The sequence below is a fragment of the Mustela nivalis genome, assembly GCF_964662115.1.
Source record: "Mustela nivalis genome assembly, chromosome: 4".
NCBI lineage: Eukaryota > Metazoa > Chordata > Mammalia > Carnivora > Mustelidae > Mustela > Mustela nivalis.
This window is the reverse complement of record NC_139023.1, coordinates 71,534,435-71,552,269: the sequence shown is the minus strand read 5'-3', so window position 1 is coordinate 71,552,269 and position 17,835 is coordinate 71,534,435. Positions and strand designations below refer to the sequence as shown.

The 17,835-nt window shown below is 40.3% G+C and overlaps 1 protein-coding gene across 1 annotated transcript; it reads right to left on the bottom strand.

The window, feature by feature from the left end:
- Positions 1-6,559: 6,559 nt before the first annotated feature.
- NDUFC1 (NADH:ubiquinone oxidoreductase subunit C1) lies at positions 6,560-17,711 on the bottom strand. Its single transcript, XM_082727659.1, has 6 exons — positions 17,604-17,711; positions 17,189-17,381; positions 12,193-12,443; positions 11,562-11,665; positions 8,341-8,420; positions 6,560-6,719 (listed from the first exon to the last, which is right to left on the bottom strand). Exons 3-5 carry the CDS (start codon positions 12,257-12,259, stop codon positions 8,361-8,363), a joined length of 231 nt encoding a protein of 76 aa, XP_082583785.1. The 5' UTR covers positions 12,260-12,443; positions 17,189-17,381; positions 17,604-17,711; the 3' UTR covers positions 6,560-6,719; positions 8,341-8,360.
- Positions 17,712-17,835: the final 124 nt, after the last annotated feature.

The window sequence follows — 17,835 nt, the reverse complement described above, 5'->3', positions numbered from 1 at the left end:
GCTCTTTCTGTCAAATAAATAAATAAAACCTTAAAAAAAAGAGAGAGAGAGCTAGTTTTTTTTTTTTTTTAATATATTCAGAGTAGCTAGCTATCCTTAGTGATTAAACATTTGAATAAAAACAATTAGGTAATCTGTAGCTAATGAGTGATCAAATTTTGATTTCCAAGCACTTTCCTGAAAGTAGCAAAATGCAGCTTAGTGCACTTACTACCTTCACCAACATTGAGTATACCTCCACTAGCAACTAGAGATTAGCTATCTCCCTGGGGTGTAGGATGTTTAATGGACTGCTAGCAGCTAGGACCAATGCACAAATCTGTCTTCCACTATGGCTCATTTGTTCCCTGGTGTACTTGGGGATGAATTTTTACTTGGCTGTCAGGGAGGGAATAGTCAAAGGCAGTAAATGCATTTAAATAAATTAATGCATGTATTATACTGTTATTTAATGTGTTAGAAGCTCCCCTAAGAAGGATTCTTTCTGAGTAAATATTTGTAAATGAGGGTGGCTCTTGGGACACTGTTCTAGGCTCCTTTTCAGAATTCAGTTGTATTCTCTTTCTGAGTATAGTCTGAGGTCTTCCAGATCACCTCTAGGCTGCATAGTAACCACTCAATCTTTCAAAGTATCTTTCAAAATGCTTACAAGATGCTAGGGACCATCCAGGATGTTGGAGATTAGTTTATTATTTATTTCACAAATATTTATCGAGTATCTATTATGTTAGGCACTGTTCCAAGGCACTCTCCAACGAACAAGAAAAAATTTCTGCTATCATACAAATATTATAGTGAGACATGGAACCAACGTCTTTTCTCAGAGGTAGTTACCAAGTGATCACTAAGAAATCTCTGATCAGATATTAATAATAAATGTAATCTAATGCCTTTGGGTTATAACCGAACTAGTTTTAATAATGCAACTGATTGGTTTAAAGGAGGCAAGAATAAAACACATATACAGGCCTTCAAAAGCTTTTCCCAAAGTATTGTCTCATCTATTTTTGTACTATATCCTCTTAATAATCCCGAAGGATATTGGATAATGCTGATTATTTCTCCATCACATATGAAAAAAACTGAGGTAGTATAGCACAATAGTTAAGATATGAGTTTGGGAGCCAGATACCTGATCTATTTTACTGGTCTGAGTAAAAGGTGGACAATTCCTTTATTTATAGGGCTGGTGTGAGCTCTAAAGCACATTAGTATGAAATGTGTTCCCCTAGATCCCCAAGATTCTGACTTCCGGCCCAAGCTGGAGCTCAAGGCTCCTTTTACCATATTCTGTTGTTCTTTTTTTTTTTTTTTTTTAAAGATTTTATTTATTCATTTTACAGAGAGAGATCACAAGTAGACTGAGAGGCAGGCAGAGAGAGAGAGAGAGAAGCAGGCTCCCTGCTGAGCAGAGAGCCCGATGCGGGACTCGATCCCAGGACCCCGGGATCACGACCTGAGCTGAAGGCAGCAGCCTAACCCACTGAGCCACCCAGGCGCCCTTCTGTTGCCTTTCAATGCACACACGAAAGATCCATCACATTCCACTTTCTTATCATACAGTAAGGTCTAGTGGGGAGCCTATCATGTCCTCTAGGTTGAATGTGGTCATGCAAGCGGAGAGAGGCAAGAAATGTAAGTTAAATAGCACCACTCTCCAGGTCCTACTCATCTTAATTAAAAGCTCCATGCCCCTCACTTCTTTTCTCTTTTTTTTTTTCAAGTAAGCTCTGAGCCCATCGTGGGGCTTGAACTCACAACCCTGAAATTAAAAGCCTCGTGCTCCAACGACTGAGCTAGCCAGGCGCCCCAAACTCAATGCCTCTTGGATCAAAGGGAATTTTCTACCCACTCTACAGCTCCTGTAGAATATGTGGTTTTCCATTTTGATGACCAACTCTTCACATCTTGATGAAATGCTTCCCATGAGGACATGCGAGGACGCACCTGTGGGTTGTCAAATTCACTCTATGGCAAGCTGTTTCTCCCAAACACAAGAAAATTTTAACATAGGTATTTGCCGTAGAAGCTCAGACAATGATTTCCCAGCTGTCGGTCATATTGTTTCTAATACTGCCCTTCAGCACATCCTTGACATTTTTCTTGGTCTGGTTGGGAAAACAAGAATCAAGGGTCAGGGATAATTTGGCTTACCTAAGATGGACTCCACCTAATTGTGATTGCTGACAAAGTAGATATCAGTCTTGAAAACATATTGTAAGGGTCCTCTACTGGCAATATTCATCATACTTACTCAAGGCTTAAGTCTATAAATTAAAAGCAATTTTCAAAGACTGATTTCCTGCGCTCCACCAAAAGTTAGAAAAAGCTTTACTTTTTTCTTTCTTAAGATTTTATTTATTTGAGAGAGAAAAAAAACACAAGTGGGGGGAGGTACAAAGGGAGAGGGAGAAGCACCTACCCGCTGAGCAGGTCCCAGGACCCTGGGATTCTGACTTGACCTGAAATCAAGAGTGAGATGCTTAGCCGACTGAGCCATCCATGTGCCACGCAGCTTTGTTTTTCTTAACACTAAATTCTCAGAGTATAATCTGTACAAATTTGGACAGCTTAGGATAATAGAAATAGATTCTCACAGTTTGGGGCACTCAAAGTCTGAAATCAAGATGTCAGCAGGGCCACACCTGCTCTGAAACTTGTAGGGTAGAATCCTTCCTTGCCTTATCTAGCTTCTGAGTTTGTCGGTAATCCTTGGCTTGTGGATGCATCCCTCCTATCCGTCTCTGCCTCTATCACTACCTGGCAGTCATCTCCCTGTGTGTCCGTGTCTCTTTTCATTGATATACCAATCATATTGGATTAAGGATTCACTCTAGGCCTATATGAGCTCATCTCAACTAATTACATCTGCAACTACCCTATTTCCAAATAAGGTCACATTCTGAGATACTGAAGGTTAGGACTACAACATATCTTTTGTGGGAACACAAACCTATTACTTCCTATACTTGCAACTGAATTTATATAGCCTGTTTTTTCCATGGAAACTTAATAATTTAGGGGCACCTAGTGGACTCAGTCAGAAGAGCAAGCAACTCTTGATCTCAGGTTTACGAGTTTGAGCCCCACACTAGGTGTAGAGCTTACTTAAAAATGAATGAATGAATGAATAACTAAATGACTACCTCATAGCTACTAAATCTGAAAAAAAGGTCTACCTTATTTTTTTTAAAAAGATTTTATTTATTTATTTGACAGACAGAGATCACAAGTAGGCAGAGAGGCAGGCAGAGAGAGAGGAGGAAGCAGAGAGCCATCTCTCTGAGCAGAGAGCCCAATGCAGGGCTTGATCCCAGCACCCTAAGATCAGGACCTGAGCTGAAGGCAGAGGCTTAACCCACTGAGCCACCCAGGCACCCCAGGTCTACCTTATTTTTTTAAAAGATTTTACTTGAAAGGGAGAGAAAGTGAGAGAGCATGAGCAGGGGGGGGGAGGGGCAGAGGGAGAAGTCGACTGCAGGCTGAGCAGGGCCCCAGGATCATGACCAGTCCTGAAGGCGGACATTTAACCACTGACCTGATTTTGATCTGATAAAAATCTTGATTGTATTTGACAAAGGATTTGTCTACATCTTCTTTTTTATGTAAACTCTCTCACATTACTAAAGAAACCATAATCTGACCACAGTTCCTCTTGGGAATTTAGAATTAGAATGAGTGTGTGGTCCAACTGCACTCTTCAACTTAAATGTAAATCTAGGAACTATTGACTATGGCTTCTTACAATGTTGATTGTGCTGGAAAAGAAAACTGTGTAAAGAAAACAGACAGCAGCGCTAAGAGTAAGAGTCTTAACATTTGAGTTCCAGACCCCTTATTACTGGGCCCAGGTGCATTCCTGTTCTCTGTGTCTGTCACTCTGTATCCTTGTAACTTTTTTTTTTTTTTTTTTTTTTTTTAGCTTCACACATTTTGAATTAGGTTTCAGTATTTATCTTAGAAAGCATCTCCACCAGTGCCACTATATACACAACTCTAGGTTACTCAAAGAATAATCTGTATCTGTGTTATCCAATAAAGCAGCCACGAGTTTCATGTGGATATTCAAATTAATGAAAATAAAATATCCAAAATGCAGTCACATTAATCGCAGTGCAGATGCTCATTATCCACATGAGACTAGCGGATAGCAGATAGAACATTTTCATCAATACAGAAAACTCTTAGACAGCCCCATCCTCAGGAATGGCTCCCCCTAGAGTCACACGGGCATAGTCAAGATGAAAGTCCACACAGGAGCTATGTTTGCAAGGCCTGACATACAGTTGATATTGTTTATAATTTATTTCCTACTGAGGTTATCAGTTTCTGGAATCTCAAGTGTCTTCGAGTTTTCAATTCCCTTTTGGGAGGTGTATTTTATTATTATTATTATTATTATTATTATTATTATTAACATATAATGTACTATTTGCCCCAGGGGTACAGGTCTGTGAATCATCAGGCTAACACATTTCACAGCACTCACCATAGCCCATACCCTCCCCAATGTCCACAACCCAGCCACCCCATCCTTCCCCACCATGCCCCCAGCAACCCCGGTAGGTATATTTTTAAATGTTTCTTTTAGTGGAATGTGCCTTGATTTGGGAGTACCTGACTCCTTGTTTTCTGTTACTGTGTGAAGACATTAGTTCCCTACATTGCTACAACAGTTTTAGAACACGAATTAATTAATTAATTAATTATAAGCACAAAACACAAACTGATTCTTTTTCAGGTCTTTTTGGGGGGTGGGTGAGAAAGCCAACATAGTTCTCACTGGGCTAAAATCAAGGTGTCAGCAGCACTGTGCTCCTTTCTGGAGACTCCAAGGAAGAATTTAACTTTTCCACTCTGGCTCTTGGCTCCCTTCCACCTTCAAAGTTAGCAATGGCCAGCTGGGTCTTTTTCACATCACATCACTGACACACTCTTCTGCCTCTTCCTTCCACTTATTAAGGATCCTTGTGATTTTATTGGGCCCAACCAAATAATCCAGGATAATCTCCCCCTTTAAGTGTCAAATTTAGTGATTAGCAAACTTAACTCCATCTGTAATCTTAATTCCCCTTGGCCATTTAATCTAACATATGCACAGATTCCAAAGAGTAGGCAGTGGTCATCCTTGGAAATATCAAGACTCATGCTCTTAGCGCTGCTGTCTGTTTTCTTTTTTTTTTCTTTCTTTTTTTTTTTAATTTTATTTTTTTTTATTTTTTTAAAGATTTTATTTATTTATTTGACAGAGAGAGATCACAAGTAGGCAGAGAGGCAGAGAGAGAGAGAGAGGAGGAAGCAGGCTCCCTGCCGAGCAGAGAGCCCGATGCGGGACTCGATCCCAGGACCCTGGGATCATGACCTGAGCCGAAGGCAGCGGCTTAACCCACTGAGCCACCCAGGCACCCTGCTGTCTGTTTTCTACCACAGGGTTGTTGGACAAATCACTCTTCAGCTCTGATTTTTGTATTTGTTTAATTAATGAGATTGGTCTGTATAACCCCTCAGATTCCCAGCTCTATCAGCTAGAGCTCCAAACTAACAAAAGTTTATAGTAACTATTATAGCTGGCTTTTCACTGGATTTGCATTAAATAATTACTCTGAAATACTGTTAATTCTGATTTTTTGTTCAGAAGTGACTTCCAAAGATATTAGGTCATGAATCTCCCAGAGCAAGTGCTGGCCACAGCCCCCAAGACACAAAACCATTTATAATGCAGTAAGTCTTTCCACTTAACATCAGAATGGAGACATAAATAATGAATTTTCAAATGTGTGGTACACTAAGTGTTTAAATCACAAGTGAATAAAGTGGCACATAAATAAATTTTAACTGATGCACAAGAAAGCCGCCCCCATAAGAAAGACTTTTGATGAAGGATAAATGAAATCTATTTTATTTTGTGTCTATTAATCTCCTCTCCTCTTCCCCCTTTTCTTAGGAGTTTGCTAAGTCATTTCACAAAAAGGAACAGACTGCTGCTGTAACTGGTGAGTACAAAAGTCAACCACATGAGGATTATCCAAATTCAAGGAAATGGAGTCAGAACAAACTCTAGTATGAAAAATAAAGGATTCACCTTTCCTTTCTGACCTACCAGAATGGCTTCTCTAGAAGGAAACAGTATTTGGGTTCTTTAGTATTTTGAGTAATAAAGTAACTCCATCAAAAAAAAAAAAAAAGTAGCTTTAACACTCTGACAGACTCAAGATTATTTGGAATAGAAATTAAAAGTTGATATAAGGGGGAAAAAGTTGATATAAAGAATCAATCCTTCAGCAGTGATTTTTTTAAACTTTTTTTTTTTTTAAGATTTTTTATTTGTTTATTTGACAGACAGAGATCACAAGTAGGCAGAGAGGCAGGCAGAGAGAGAGGAGGAAGCAGGCTCCCTGCTGAGCGGGGAGCCTGATGTGGGGCTTGATCCCAGGACCCTGGGATCATGACCAGAGCTGAAGGTAGACACTTAACCCACTGAGCCACTCAGGCACCTCTACATCAAAATATTTCTAATAACGCACTTTAGAATTCATTTTCTATATAGTCACAACATATATACTCTGAAGAATACAGAAGTATTTTTATTTTTTCATTTAATGATGCAAAACACAAATGCTGATTTGACATACATTCACATACAACTTTTTCTTTCACATTTACAACTCAAAAGATTGGTGAATCCAAAGGAATTAGTATAATCACTATATGGAACATACCTATAATGAAGAGAAAAAAAAATTAAAACTATAGCATTAACTAGCAGAAATAATATTAAAATTAGACCATTCTGAATAATTCACCTAGAGCATCCAGGGAAGTCTAGAAAACAAATTCACAAAGAGTAACAACCTTTCATTTTATTTAAGTTTTAATAAAAAATATTTTATGTGACCTATAAGAGAGTAGCAAAAACATATCTATTTATGTTTATCTCTTGACTGGCTGACTAAAGTAGTGACAGCAAGGTGATACTAATATGAAAAAAGAAATGAAAAATTTGGATAATCAAACCTTAAAGGGCTGAGTTAGTCAACCTAATCCATGAAAACTGAGATTTGTAAGAGTGATTTTTCATTTTACAAAAGGATTACTATAGAATTTGCTTAAAAGGATTTTTGGAAATTTACTATGTATTTAGATACATATATATTGGCATATAAAATAAATTCATTCCTTTAAATCACAGAGCATGCAGAGTATCATATCTTGTTCACAACTAGATTTCAGTATGAATTGTCCAATTGGGTGTTAGTGACAATCACAATGAAGTGGTCACACAGTAAAAGATTTACCAATCTATTGCCCTTATACATTCATCCATTCTACAAATATTAAATTATCAGTAGGCCCAGGCACTGGGCAATTTGCTGAGTACAGTATGATTAATAAAATAGACAGCTTTTCTGTTCTCATTGAATTTATACTCAGGTGCTATCTATGACAAACAGATATTAAGAAATACATACACAAATAATGGTAATTTGTCTTTAGTGCTTTGAAGTCACTGTGTAGAGTACCATTAGATTTACAAAAACGGTATGATTCTGGTTTTATTCTTTTTTTTTTTTTTAAGATTTTATTTTTTATTTGAGAGAGAAATAGTGAGAGAGAGCATGAAAGGGGAGAAGGTCCGAGGGAGAAGCAGACTCCCCATGGAGCTGCAAGCCCAATGCAGGACTCAATCCCGGAACTCTGGGATCATGACCTGAGCCAAAGGCAGTTGCTTAGTTAACTGAGCCACCCAGACACCCCCCCCCCCTTTTTAAGATTTTATTATTTCTCAGAGAGAAAGAGGAGGGGGGAGAGAAGGATAGTGTGTGCTCACGTGCACGAGGAGGGAGAACAGGCAGAGGGAGAAGCAGCCTTCACACTCAACAAGGAACCTGATGTTGGAATTGATCCCATGACCTTGGGATCATGACCTGAGCTGAAGGCAGATGCTTAACCGACTGAGCCACCCAGGCATCCCGATTTTGGTTTTATTCTTAAATACAACTTTCTTTGAACAAACTCAAAGCATAATGATTAAAAATGATGCTTAAAAAATGATTATACTGAGAGATGCTTCAACTAAGGTATTATAATTCATAGATTTGTCAGAGACAGGAGTATCAGTGCTAAAAAAACTCAGAAGGGACGCCTGGCTGGCTCATCTGGAAGAGCATGCAATGTGATCACTGGTTTTTGGTTTGAGCCTGACATTGGATGTAGGGATTACAAAAAAAATAAACTTAAAGAAAAGTATAAACCCAATAAAAAAACAACAAAAATACATTATTTAAAAAGAGGTCAAGTTAATTTGCATAATTAATTAATCCTATAAAATTGCATACTTACCATATTAGTATTTCAATAGTTTATTCCAACCCATTTCTTCTTTTATACTCTAAAACATCTTCATTATGTTGTTTGATGAGCTAGAGGTAGGTAACAATTAAAATTAGAAATATAATCTTCCTGGAAACTTAAAGAGGCTAACCAGTGATACCTATATTTGGTATAGAAGAGGTATATAAGAGGAATAAGCATAGATTAAAAGAACTACAACTATTCTAGGGATGAGGGAGGGCACTAGGCCACTGGGATCTGGATTTGCTTTTTTTTTTTTAAAGACTTTATTTGTCAGAGACAGTGTTAGCAAGCATAAGCAGACAGAACAAGAGGCAGAGGGAGGAAACAGACTCCCTGCTGAGCAAGGAGCCCAATGTGGGGCTCAATCCCAGGACCCTGATATCATGACTTGAGCCGAAGGCAGATGCTTAACTGACTGAGCCACCCAGGTGCCCCTCTTTCCCTTTTTTTTTTTTAAATAAAAAGTATTTTTTTTTTTTTAAGATTTTATTTATTTGTTTGTCAGAGACAGAGAGAAAGAGAAAGGGGACACAAGTAGGGGGAGCAGGAGGCTGAGGGAGAAGCAGGCTCCCTGCTGAGCAAGGAACCCCATATGGACTCAATCCCAGAACCCTGGAATCATGATTTAAGCTGAAGGCAGATGCTTAACCGACTGAAGCACCCAGGTGCCCTGGATTTGCTTTTCTAAACAATTTTGGAAAAGCAAAAAAAAAAATTACAGCTATTCTAGTTAAAAAGAAAAGACTAAGAGATGCAAGTCCAAAAACTATGAATGGTATATACTAGTTCATTTCTTTTTTTTTTAAATTTTATTTATTTATTTGACAGACAGAGATTACAAACAGGCAGAGAGGCAGGCAGAGAGAGAGGAGGAGGAGGAAGCAGGCTCCCCGCTGAGCGGAGAGCCTGATGCAGGGCTCTATCCCAGGACCCTGGGATCATGACCTGAGCTGAAGGTAGACGCTTAACCAACTGGGGCACCCAGGCATCCCTATACTAGTTCGTTTCAGTCTAACATACTACATTTGAGAAGGCAACCCTTAAAAGTCTGTTTTATTTATGTATATGTGTTATAATTACTTATAAGATTTTGTTTATTTATTTGACACAGAGAGAGACAGAGGGAACATAAGCAGGGCAAAGGGGGAATGGGAGAGGGAGAAGCAGGCTTCCCGCCAAGCAGGGAGCCCAAAGCAGGCTGGATCCCAGGACCCTGGGATCATGACCTGTGCCTAAGGCAGATGTTTAACAAATGAGCCACCCAGGTGCCCCTGCCCTTACGAGTTTAAATTCATGTTCTGCCAAATAAATTATTTCATTCAGTGGTTAATTAATGTAATAGAATAACTTACCACAGAGGAGCTAAATCAGCACCGCCAACCAGAACTGAATTATCAAATGAGGTCTAGACTGGTTGCTGGATGTGTTATACTTCTAACCTTGGAAGTTTGATACTGTGAGTGACCAACTCCATCCCCCAACTATATGTGTATTAATTAGATGTTATGGGAGATAGATACTTTCTTAGAAAAACTGTCTGACAGAATATGCAACCAAAACAATGGTTGGGATGGGGTGACATTTGCTGCAATCAAAGATCTAATTTCAGAGTTCTCAACAGCAATCAAGTTTTTTCTAGGAAAATTTTATATTAAAACTTCATCATGACAAATATTATTTCAAAAAGGATTACTGCTGTTGTCATGTTGTAAATGACTTTTAACATCTCTTACTCCTTATTAACATCTCTTACTCCTTATCAACATTTTTTTTTTTGAGATTTTATCTATTTGACAGAGCACAAGCAGGGGGAGCAGCATACCGAGGGAGGAGCAGGCTCCCCGCTGTTCAGGGAGCCCAATGTGGGGCTAGATCCCAGGACCCGGGTATGAGAGGAGACAAAGGCAGATGCTTAACGACTAAGCCACCCAGGCGCCCCATCAACAAGTCATTTCAATGAGAAAATCCAAAATAAGAGATATAAGAATTGGAGGTGGGAGGCAGTGGAGAAAACCCCTAACACATTAGGTACAAAACAAAAAATTTTAAATACTAATCGAGCACACAGACTTTGAGTCAACTTCAAGAAAATTTATCTACAGAGAGGCAGTATTTCACAATGGTCTGTAGTGTAATTCTAAGTGAGGGAGAACTGGGTTCAGCAAAATAATTTCTCCAAGCATTTTCTTTATCTATAAAAAAGTCAACAATAGGGCGCCTGGGTGGCTAAGTGGGTTGCGCCGCTGCCTTCGGCTCAGGTCATGATCTCAGGGTCTTGGGATCGAGTCTCGAATCGGGCTCTCTGCTCAGCGGGGAGCCTGCTTCCTCCCCTCTCTCTCTCTCTCTGCCTGCCTCTCTGCCTACTTGTGATCTCTCTCTCTGTCAAATAAATAAATAAATAATCTTTAAAAAACAAAAACAAGGGGCGCCTGGGTGGCTCAGTGGGTTAAGCCGCTGCCTTCGGCTCAGGTCATGATCTCAGGGTCCTGGGATGGAGTCCCACATAGGGCTCTCTGCTCAGCGGGGAGCCTGCTTCCTCCTCTCTCTCTGCCTACCTCTCTGCCTACTTGTGATCTCTGTCTGTCAAATAAATAAATAAAATCTTTAAAAAAAACACAAAAAACAAAAACAAAACAAAACAATGTTTCTTTAAAAAAAAAAGATTATTTAAAAAAAAAGTCAACAATAATACTACCTACTACACAGTGTTTTTGAAAAGATTAAATGAGTTTCTACATGTAAAGCATTTGGCATACTCTAAAGACAAAAAAAAAAAAAAAAAGGCTGCTACACACTAAGTACAATTTCCAACAATGTATTTACCCAAACACTGATTAAAATCTTATGTTTTCCAAGTCTAGTGGGACTTAATTTGTACAGCTTGTCCAGTGATGATCTGTCCCTATGTCATCTGAAAAAAAAAGTGCCTTCATAAAACCCAACCAGTCTCCATCCTCATTACCAAGTAAAGGACACCATTCATCACAAAACCATTCTCATTAACCATGAATGACGTAAGTTTCAGATTCATCATATTTTCTCGATGCTGCTGAAATCCTGAATATTTCTTTTTAGTCTTTGGGATTTCCCTTATATAATTAGCAATTACATAAATATCCAATTGAATGGGAGATTTGCTCAGCAACATGACATTTAAGCTCCCCAGTGTGTTGGAGTCGCACGACATCAAGGGAGTAAAAACTCACATAGATCCACAAGAAGACGGAGGTGCCCAAGGTCAGTCCAACTTTCAACCAGTCAGGTTTGTCGTGTGGCGGATCCCGAACGTAGAACTTTGATCGCACAGAAGCTGAAAGGTGACAGTGTCTGTAAATCAATAACGTATCGGCTGCATTGAAAAACCTAACTCTTACGTGTGTATTATTGCATTTAATTCTCTCCTCGCCCCCCCACCCCCCCGCGCCAAACAGCTCCCGAAACAGGTTCAGAAAGTCAAGTTAACTCGTCCTGAGCCACCGGCACAGCCAGACCGAGTCGCCCCTGTCCTCCAGGACGCCCTCAAAAGCCAAAACGGGCTTTTGCAGAGACCCAGATGACTCCCGAGATGGCGGAAGCGGCACCAAGAGGGTCTGCAGGACCCAACCTGCAGCGGGTTAGGGTGGTGGGAACGACCCAGAGTCCATTCGTAGAGACCAAGAGGGTCGGCGGCGCGGGACGGGGAACCTAGAGTTGGAGCTGGGATTTAGGACGTAGGCCGGCGAAGGTCACACTGCAGGACGCGCCCGGGCCCAGAACCCCGCTACCCCGCGGGCTGGATTCACCCTGAGAGTGAGCGAGGGGAAGGTCGGGTCGGCCTGAAGGAAGAGGGACACTCACAGCCGCTTGGGAGCCTAGCTGGAGCCAGCAGCTTGGAGAACTGGCGCAGCAACGCGGGCAGCGCCATCTTGCTAGGCACGGCTCCGCCTTTCCGCAACCCCGTCTCCCCTGGAGTCGGTGTCCAGCCGAGCGCCCCCTTGCGGAACGAAGCGCGGGATTCGCCAGCTGCGCAGCCGCGCTAAGTAGAGATGTTAACTTGAGAATCCTGGTTATTGCCTGGTACTCTAGCTCTCCTGGTCTCAGCCTTGTGTCTGTAAAATGGGGTTTGGGAGGAAATGATCAAAGGGGGAAAGGGGTAGTTAGTTTATTCACTTCGCTGTCCCGTGAGAATTTCAGGCACCTGCCCCAGGGATACTCGAAAGATTTACTAAAATCTTGCTACATGAGCCAGAAAACTGAAAATGAGGAGTTGAGTAACCGCCAGCACTTTGAATTCTGTGTTTCAGACACTGTACATTATGCATCCTATGATTTACATGTATCGTCTCATTTCATTTCCAAACGACCGTTTGATATGCCTTATTATCCTCAGTTTATAGCTAAAGCTCAAAGAAGGCAACTTACTCATCCAAGGTGACATACCATATATTTGAAGAGACTTCCCACAGTTCCCCAAGTCTGTTCACATGCACTATCACAGTAAAACTTCACAATGCTGTGAGGAAAAGAGAATCTTCGTGTTTTGGAAGTGTCCTGACCGGCTCAGGCTCAGGATCCCACAGCTGGAAGAGGTGGGATTCAGACTGAGGTCTTATGAGCCCAGATCTAGTCATTCTTGTTAGCCTACCCAACAGACTTGGACAATTCCCTGAGGCCATGAGCTGCAGAATAGGATTCAAAGAATCAAGTTGAAAAAGCTATTCCTGTAGACCGTATTTAGCTTTTGACTTTTAGGCAAAGTACTTAATCTCTCTACACCTCAGTTTCACAGCTGTAACATAAAACCTAACCTCTGTGGTCCTTGGGAAGCTTAGAAAGTGTCTCGTAGTTGCAAACAACTTGTTTTTGCCTACCAAAGACATTGTTCTGACAACTGAACTGGATTTGTGCCTTCACTTTTCAATTCAATCTGATGTCTAAAGACCATGTAAAAATATGTATTTAAGTAAAAGAAATAAAGAATTTTAATATTTTAATCCTTTAAACTTAAGGCCATTTAGGATCATTTTAAAAGCACAGTGAATGTTAGTAAATCATTTCCCCCCCTCTATATTTTTTCTTTAAAAAAAATTTCTTTTTTAAGTAAGCTCTATGCACAACGTGGGTCTTGAACTCACCACTCCATGATCACGGGTGGCATGCTGTACTAACTAAGCTAGCCAAGTGTACACCCCTGTATTTTCCTTAGCAATATTACTGGGGAAAAAATTTAACCAAAAATTATTGACCAAAGAGTTTCTGGTTCTTTTTTACATGCAACTGATGGCTAACTGGATTGCTAAACTGTGAATCACATTATAGTTTGTAACCTAGTTTGAGCCTTCTGGACTCATGCTCAAGTAAGCAAACCACCCAACTAATATGCTGAATCAGTTGTTGGTTCTCAACTTCTTGTCCACTCAGCAACCTGACAGTTGAATATTCTTTCTATGTCATCCCTTGGAAGCTTGTCCTAACACAGCTTTTGCTAGTATCCAACAAGTTGAAACAGAAGCCATATTTAGTCAGAGCATACAGAACCAGTAAGCAAATTACTAATTTCGGTACTGCTGTGGGAAAAAGACCGTTTTCTTCTTTTGGTCCCTGTATCCTCTTACTAGTGTATATTTTGGGAAAGTGATGAAATATAAGCACATTCCTCTCAGCATGTTAGAGCTGATGGAACCCTACACTTGGAGTAGGCAGCTGTAGGTGAAACTCCATCTTGAGAAGAATCCTGATGAAGCAATTCCAGCCAGGAGCTAGTAGCTATGGTATTTTGGTAGAAGTTGCTACATGACATTCATTTAAGCATTTCCAGAATTTGAATGCTAAAAATTTCTTTATGACCCAGGCAAAAGGAGAGAAGATTTGAGTTAGCAGCCAGAAAACGACAGTTCTAGTCCCAGATTTTTCCACTAGGCAACATCTTACTCAACTCACACTTCTCATTCCTAGGGAGGGTTAAGAAGAGCAAAAGTTGAAAACATAAAATATAAGATCACTACATATATGTTTATTGATTTATGATGCATGAAAATATCATACATCAAATTTGGGAGGATCTGGAGAGGGATGCAGTTCCTGATATAGTTGCAAAAATTTTTAAAGATATTTTATTTATTTATTTGAGAGAGAGAGAGAATGAGCAGTGGGGAGCGGCAGAAGGAGAGGGAGAAGCAGATTCCCCACTAAGCTGGGAGCCCAACACAGCACTCAGGTGGAGCTCGATTCCAGGACTCTGAGATCATGACCCAAGTTGAAGGGAAACACTTGACTGATTGAGCCACCCAGGCAACCCAAGTATCTGTAATTTTTTTTTAAGATTTTATTTATTTATTTGACAGATGGAGATCATGGTAGGCAGAGAGGCAGGCAGAGAGAGAGAGAGGGGGAAGCAGGCTCCTTGCTGAGCAGAGAGTCTGATTCAGGGCTCAATCCCAGGACCCTGGCATCATGACCTGAGCCGAAGGCAGAGGCTTTAACCCACTGAGCCACCCAGGTGCCTCAATATCTGTACATTTTTATTTAAAGAACAATCAGAAGCAATCACAAAATGTTAACATTTGTTAAATCTGGGTGACAAATACATAAACTTCTTTAATGTTTTATTTCTATAAAATTTAAATACTTAATGATTAAGGCATAAAAGTGTCAAGAGAGAACATCTTACATATATGGACATGGAGAATTTTACTCTACATATCCCTCTTATAGAATTAAAGTTCTGAGGTGGTTTATTTATATATTTATTTATGGTTACTTTTTTTGTGAAGAGACATTTTGGGAATAGTGATATGCAAATATTTAGGGTAAGATGAATGAAACATCATCCTCATCATCAATATCATCCTCATGGTCTGTCATCATCCAGCCTTGGATATGTTAACTTCCTGCATAGCTGTCATTCACAGCATACGGGTTAAATAGGATCTGTTTGTCAAACAGTGGTGATCTATGAGAGCAGATATTTTATTATTGAGTTTAGGCTATCAAGGCATGGACTGTATGGTCCACCTGTTATCTATACATGCATTTGAACTAGGAAATGACTCAGATAAATGATGATGCAAAGTAGTAGTCACTGAGTCTTTTTTTTTTTTTTTTAAGATTTTATTTATTTATTTGACAGATAGAGATCACAAGTAGGCGGAGAGGCAGGCAGAGACAGGAAGGGAAGTAGGCTCCCTGGTGAGCAGAGAGCCCAATGTGGGGCTCGATCCCAGGACCCTGGGATCATGACCTGAGCCAAAGGGAGAGGCCTTAACCCACTGAGCCACCCAGGCACTCCAGTATTCATTGAGTCTTAAAAATTTATTTGTTATCAGCCAAAAAGAAGATAACATTTGCCCAACTATATTGGTGGCTTATCTATTCAGGTACTCAGCTTTTGGTGGGGACCACTGTTTGCTTAAAACATCAGAAATTTTCTTCCCTCAAGGGGAAAATAGTATATTATTCAAAGGAGAAATTTAGAAAACCGTAGCAAATAATATTTCTGTAGGAACTTTTGGATATGAAGCCAGATACCTGGAAACCAAAGTTAGTAGTGAAGCTAAAATTGTTACTGTAAGTTAGATAACTTTTCTATTTCTTTTTTTAAAACATATTTTATTTATTTGACAGAGATCACAAGTGGGCAGAGAGGCAGGCAGAGAGAGGGAGAAGCAGGCTCCCCACTGAGCAGAGAGCCTGATGCGGGGCTCGATCTTGATCCTAGCCCAAAGCAGAGGCTTTAATTCACTGAGCCACCCAGGCGCCCCGACTTTTCTACTTCTTAATAACTGAGATGGTTGAAAGAAAGACCTCTTGGGGGCAGTGAAGTTCAAAGATTATCATTGAGTGACAACTGTTTTTATGAATTCTATGTTTGCTCTTAGTTTTACTTAAAAAAAAAAGTTAACGCTAAAAAACTGGCCATATTTCAAAACTCAAACATGGTTTCCTGTAGATACAACTTTTTTAAGTGAATCTTTTGAACAAAAATAACAGAATTCGAACAAATTGCAGGATTTGATTCATAAAACCTTACTTATGATCCAGGCAAAACAAGAGAGAACAGGCATTTGAGATAGCAGCTAGAAAACCCAAGGATTAGTCCCAGAGTTTTACAATGGGAAACATCTCCCTCACCTTATACCTTCTAGGAAGAGTTAAAGAAGAGCAAGAAGAAACAGTAAACTATCTGGGTAAATACATTTAAAAGAGCAAAGCTATTGCACATATAATGCAATGATTCCTGATTCAGAGAATGCTACAGATGGAATCCAGCATCTGGAGAGAGATCATCAAAAATAATCAGGTGCAAAATGGCTCATATGAGGGAAAAATTGTAGATCATCAATGGAATGTCAGCTTTAAAATAGTTGTACTGTCAATTACCAAAAAAAAAAAATCTTTTTTTTAAAAGTAGGCTTCATGGCTTCATGCCAACTTGGGGCTTAAATTCACCACCCTGATATCAAAAGTCATTTGCTCTACTGACTGAGCCAGCCAGGCGCCCCTTTACTGTCAGTTGTTAATGAAATTACTTATACATATACGCATATGTGGAAAAGGTCCACTTCGGTATCTAGTTTGATCTTGACTACTGCAGCGTTCTCTAGTATCCTTCCCTGATACTCTGATGTTCAAGATTTGAGGATTTCTGGTGATGGAGAGTTCAACACTCACAACATTAAGCACTTTAGCCATCTCCGGGGGAGGCAATGTCCCTGAACTCTACTCCAACATGGCTTAAACAATCGTGAACCCTTCATTGTATGCACTAAACACTGAAATAAAACACATTTAACTTTCAGATGCTTCTTTGGCAGTGCAAATATGGCACTTAGGATATGGCTCTTTCCCCGCTCACCTTAAGTAATAAACTAAATCACCGATCCTCCAGCCAGCCCATTTAATTGGTCAAACTCTTTCACGGTTTTCAGACTCCATGAACCCTCTCTTTTTCGTACAGGTTTTCAAGTCCCCCCTGGGGTGAAGCCTTCATTTCCCTTTCGCCTCTGCTTTTTAATTCGGTACTTGATCCACGATCAAACGCAGAACTTCTTTTTTTTTTTTAAAGATTTTATTTATTTATCAGAGAGGGGGGTGGGGAGAGAGCGAGAGCACAGGCAGACAGAATGGCAGGCAGAGGCAGAGTGAGAATCAGGCTCCCTGCTGAGCAAGGAGCCCAATGTGGGACTCGATCCCAGGATGCTGGGATCATGACCTGAGCCGAAGGCAGCTGCTTAACCAACTAAGCCACCCAGGCGTCCCAAACGCAGAACTTCTTGAACACCTTCACTTTAGCACTTCAGGCTCAAAGTATGATCATACAGCCTACGAGAATCTACCCAATGAATGAAAGAAAGGCCGCTTTGGCATCAAACAGCAGAAAAGCAAGTTGAGAGTGGGAGGCTCTTGGACAGCAGTTAGGGACCTCCCACCCCCAACTCTTCCCCAAGCGCCTGCAAGACGCTCTGCGACCGAGGGGTGGGCGGGGCCTGCCGCGACCCTCTT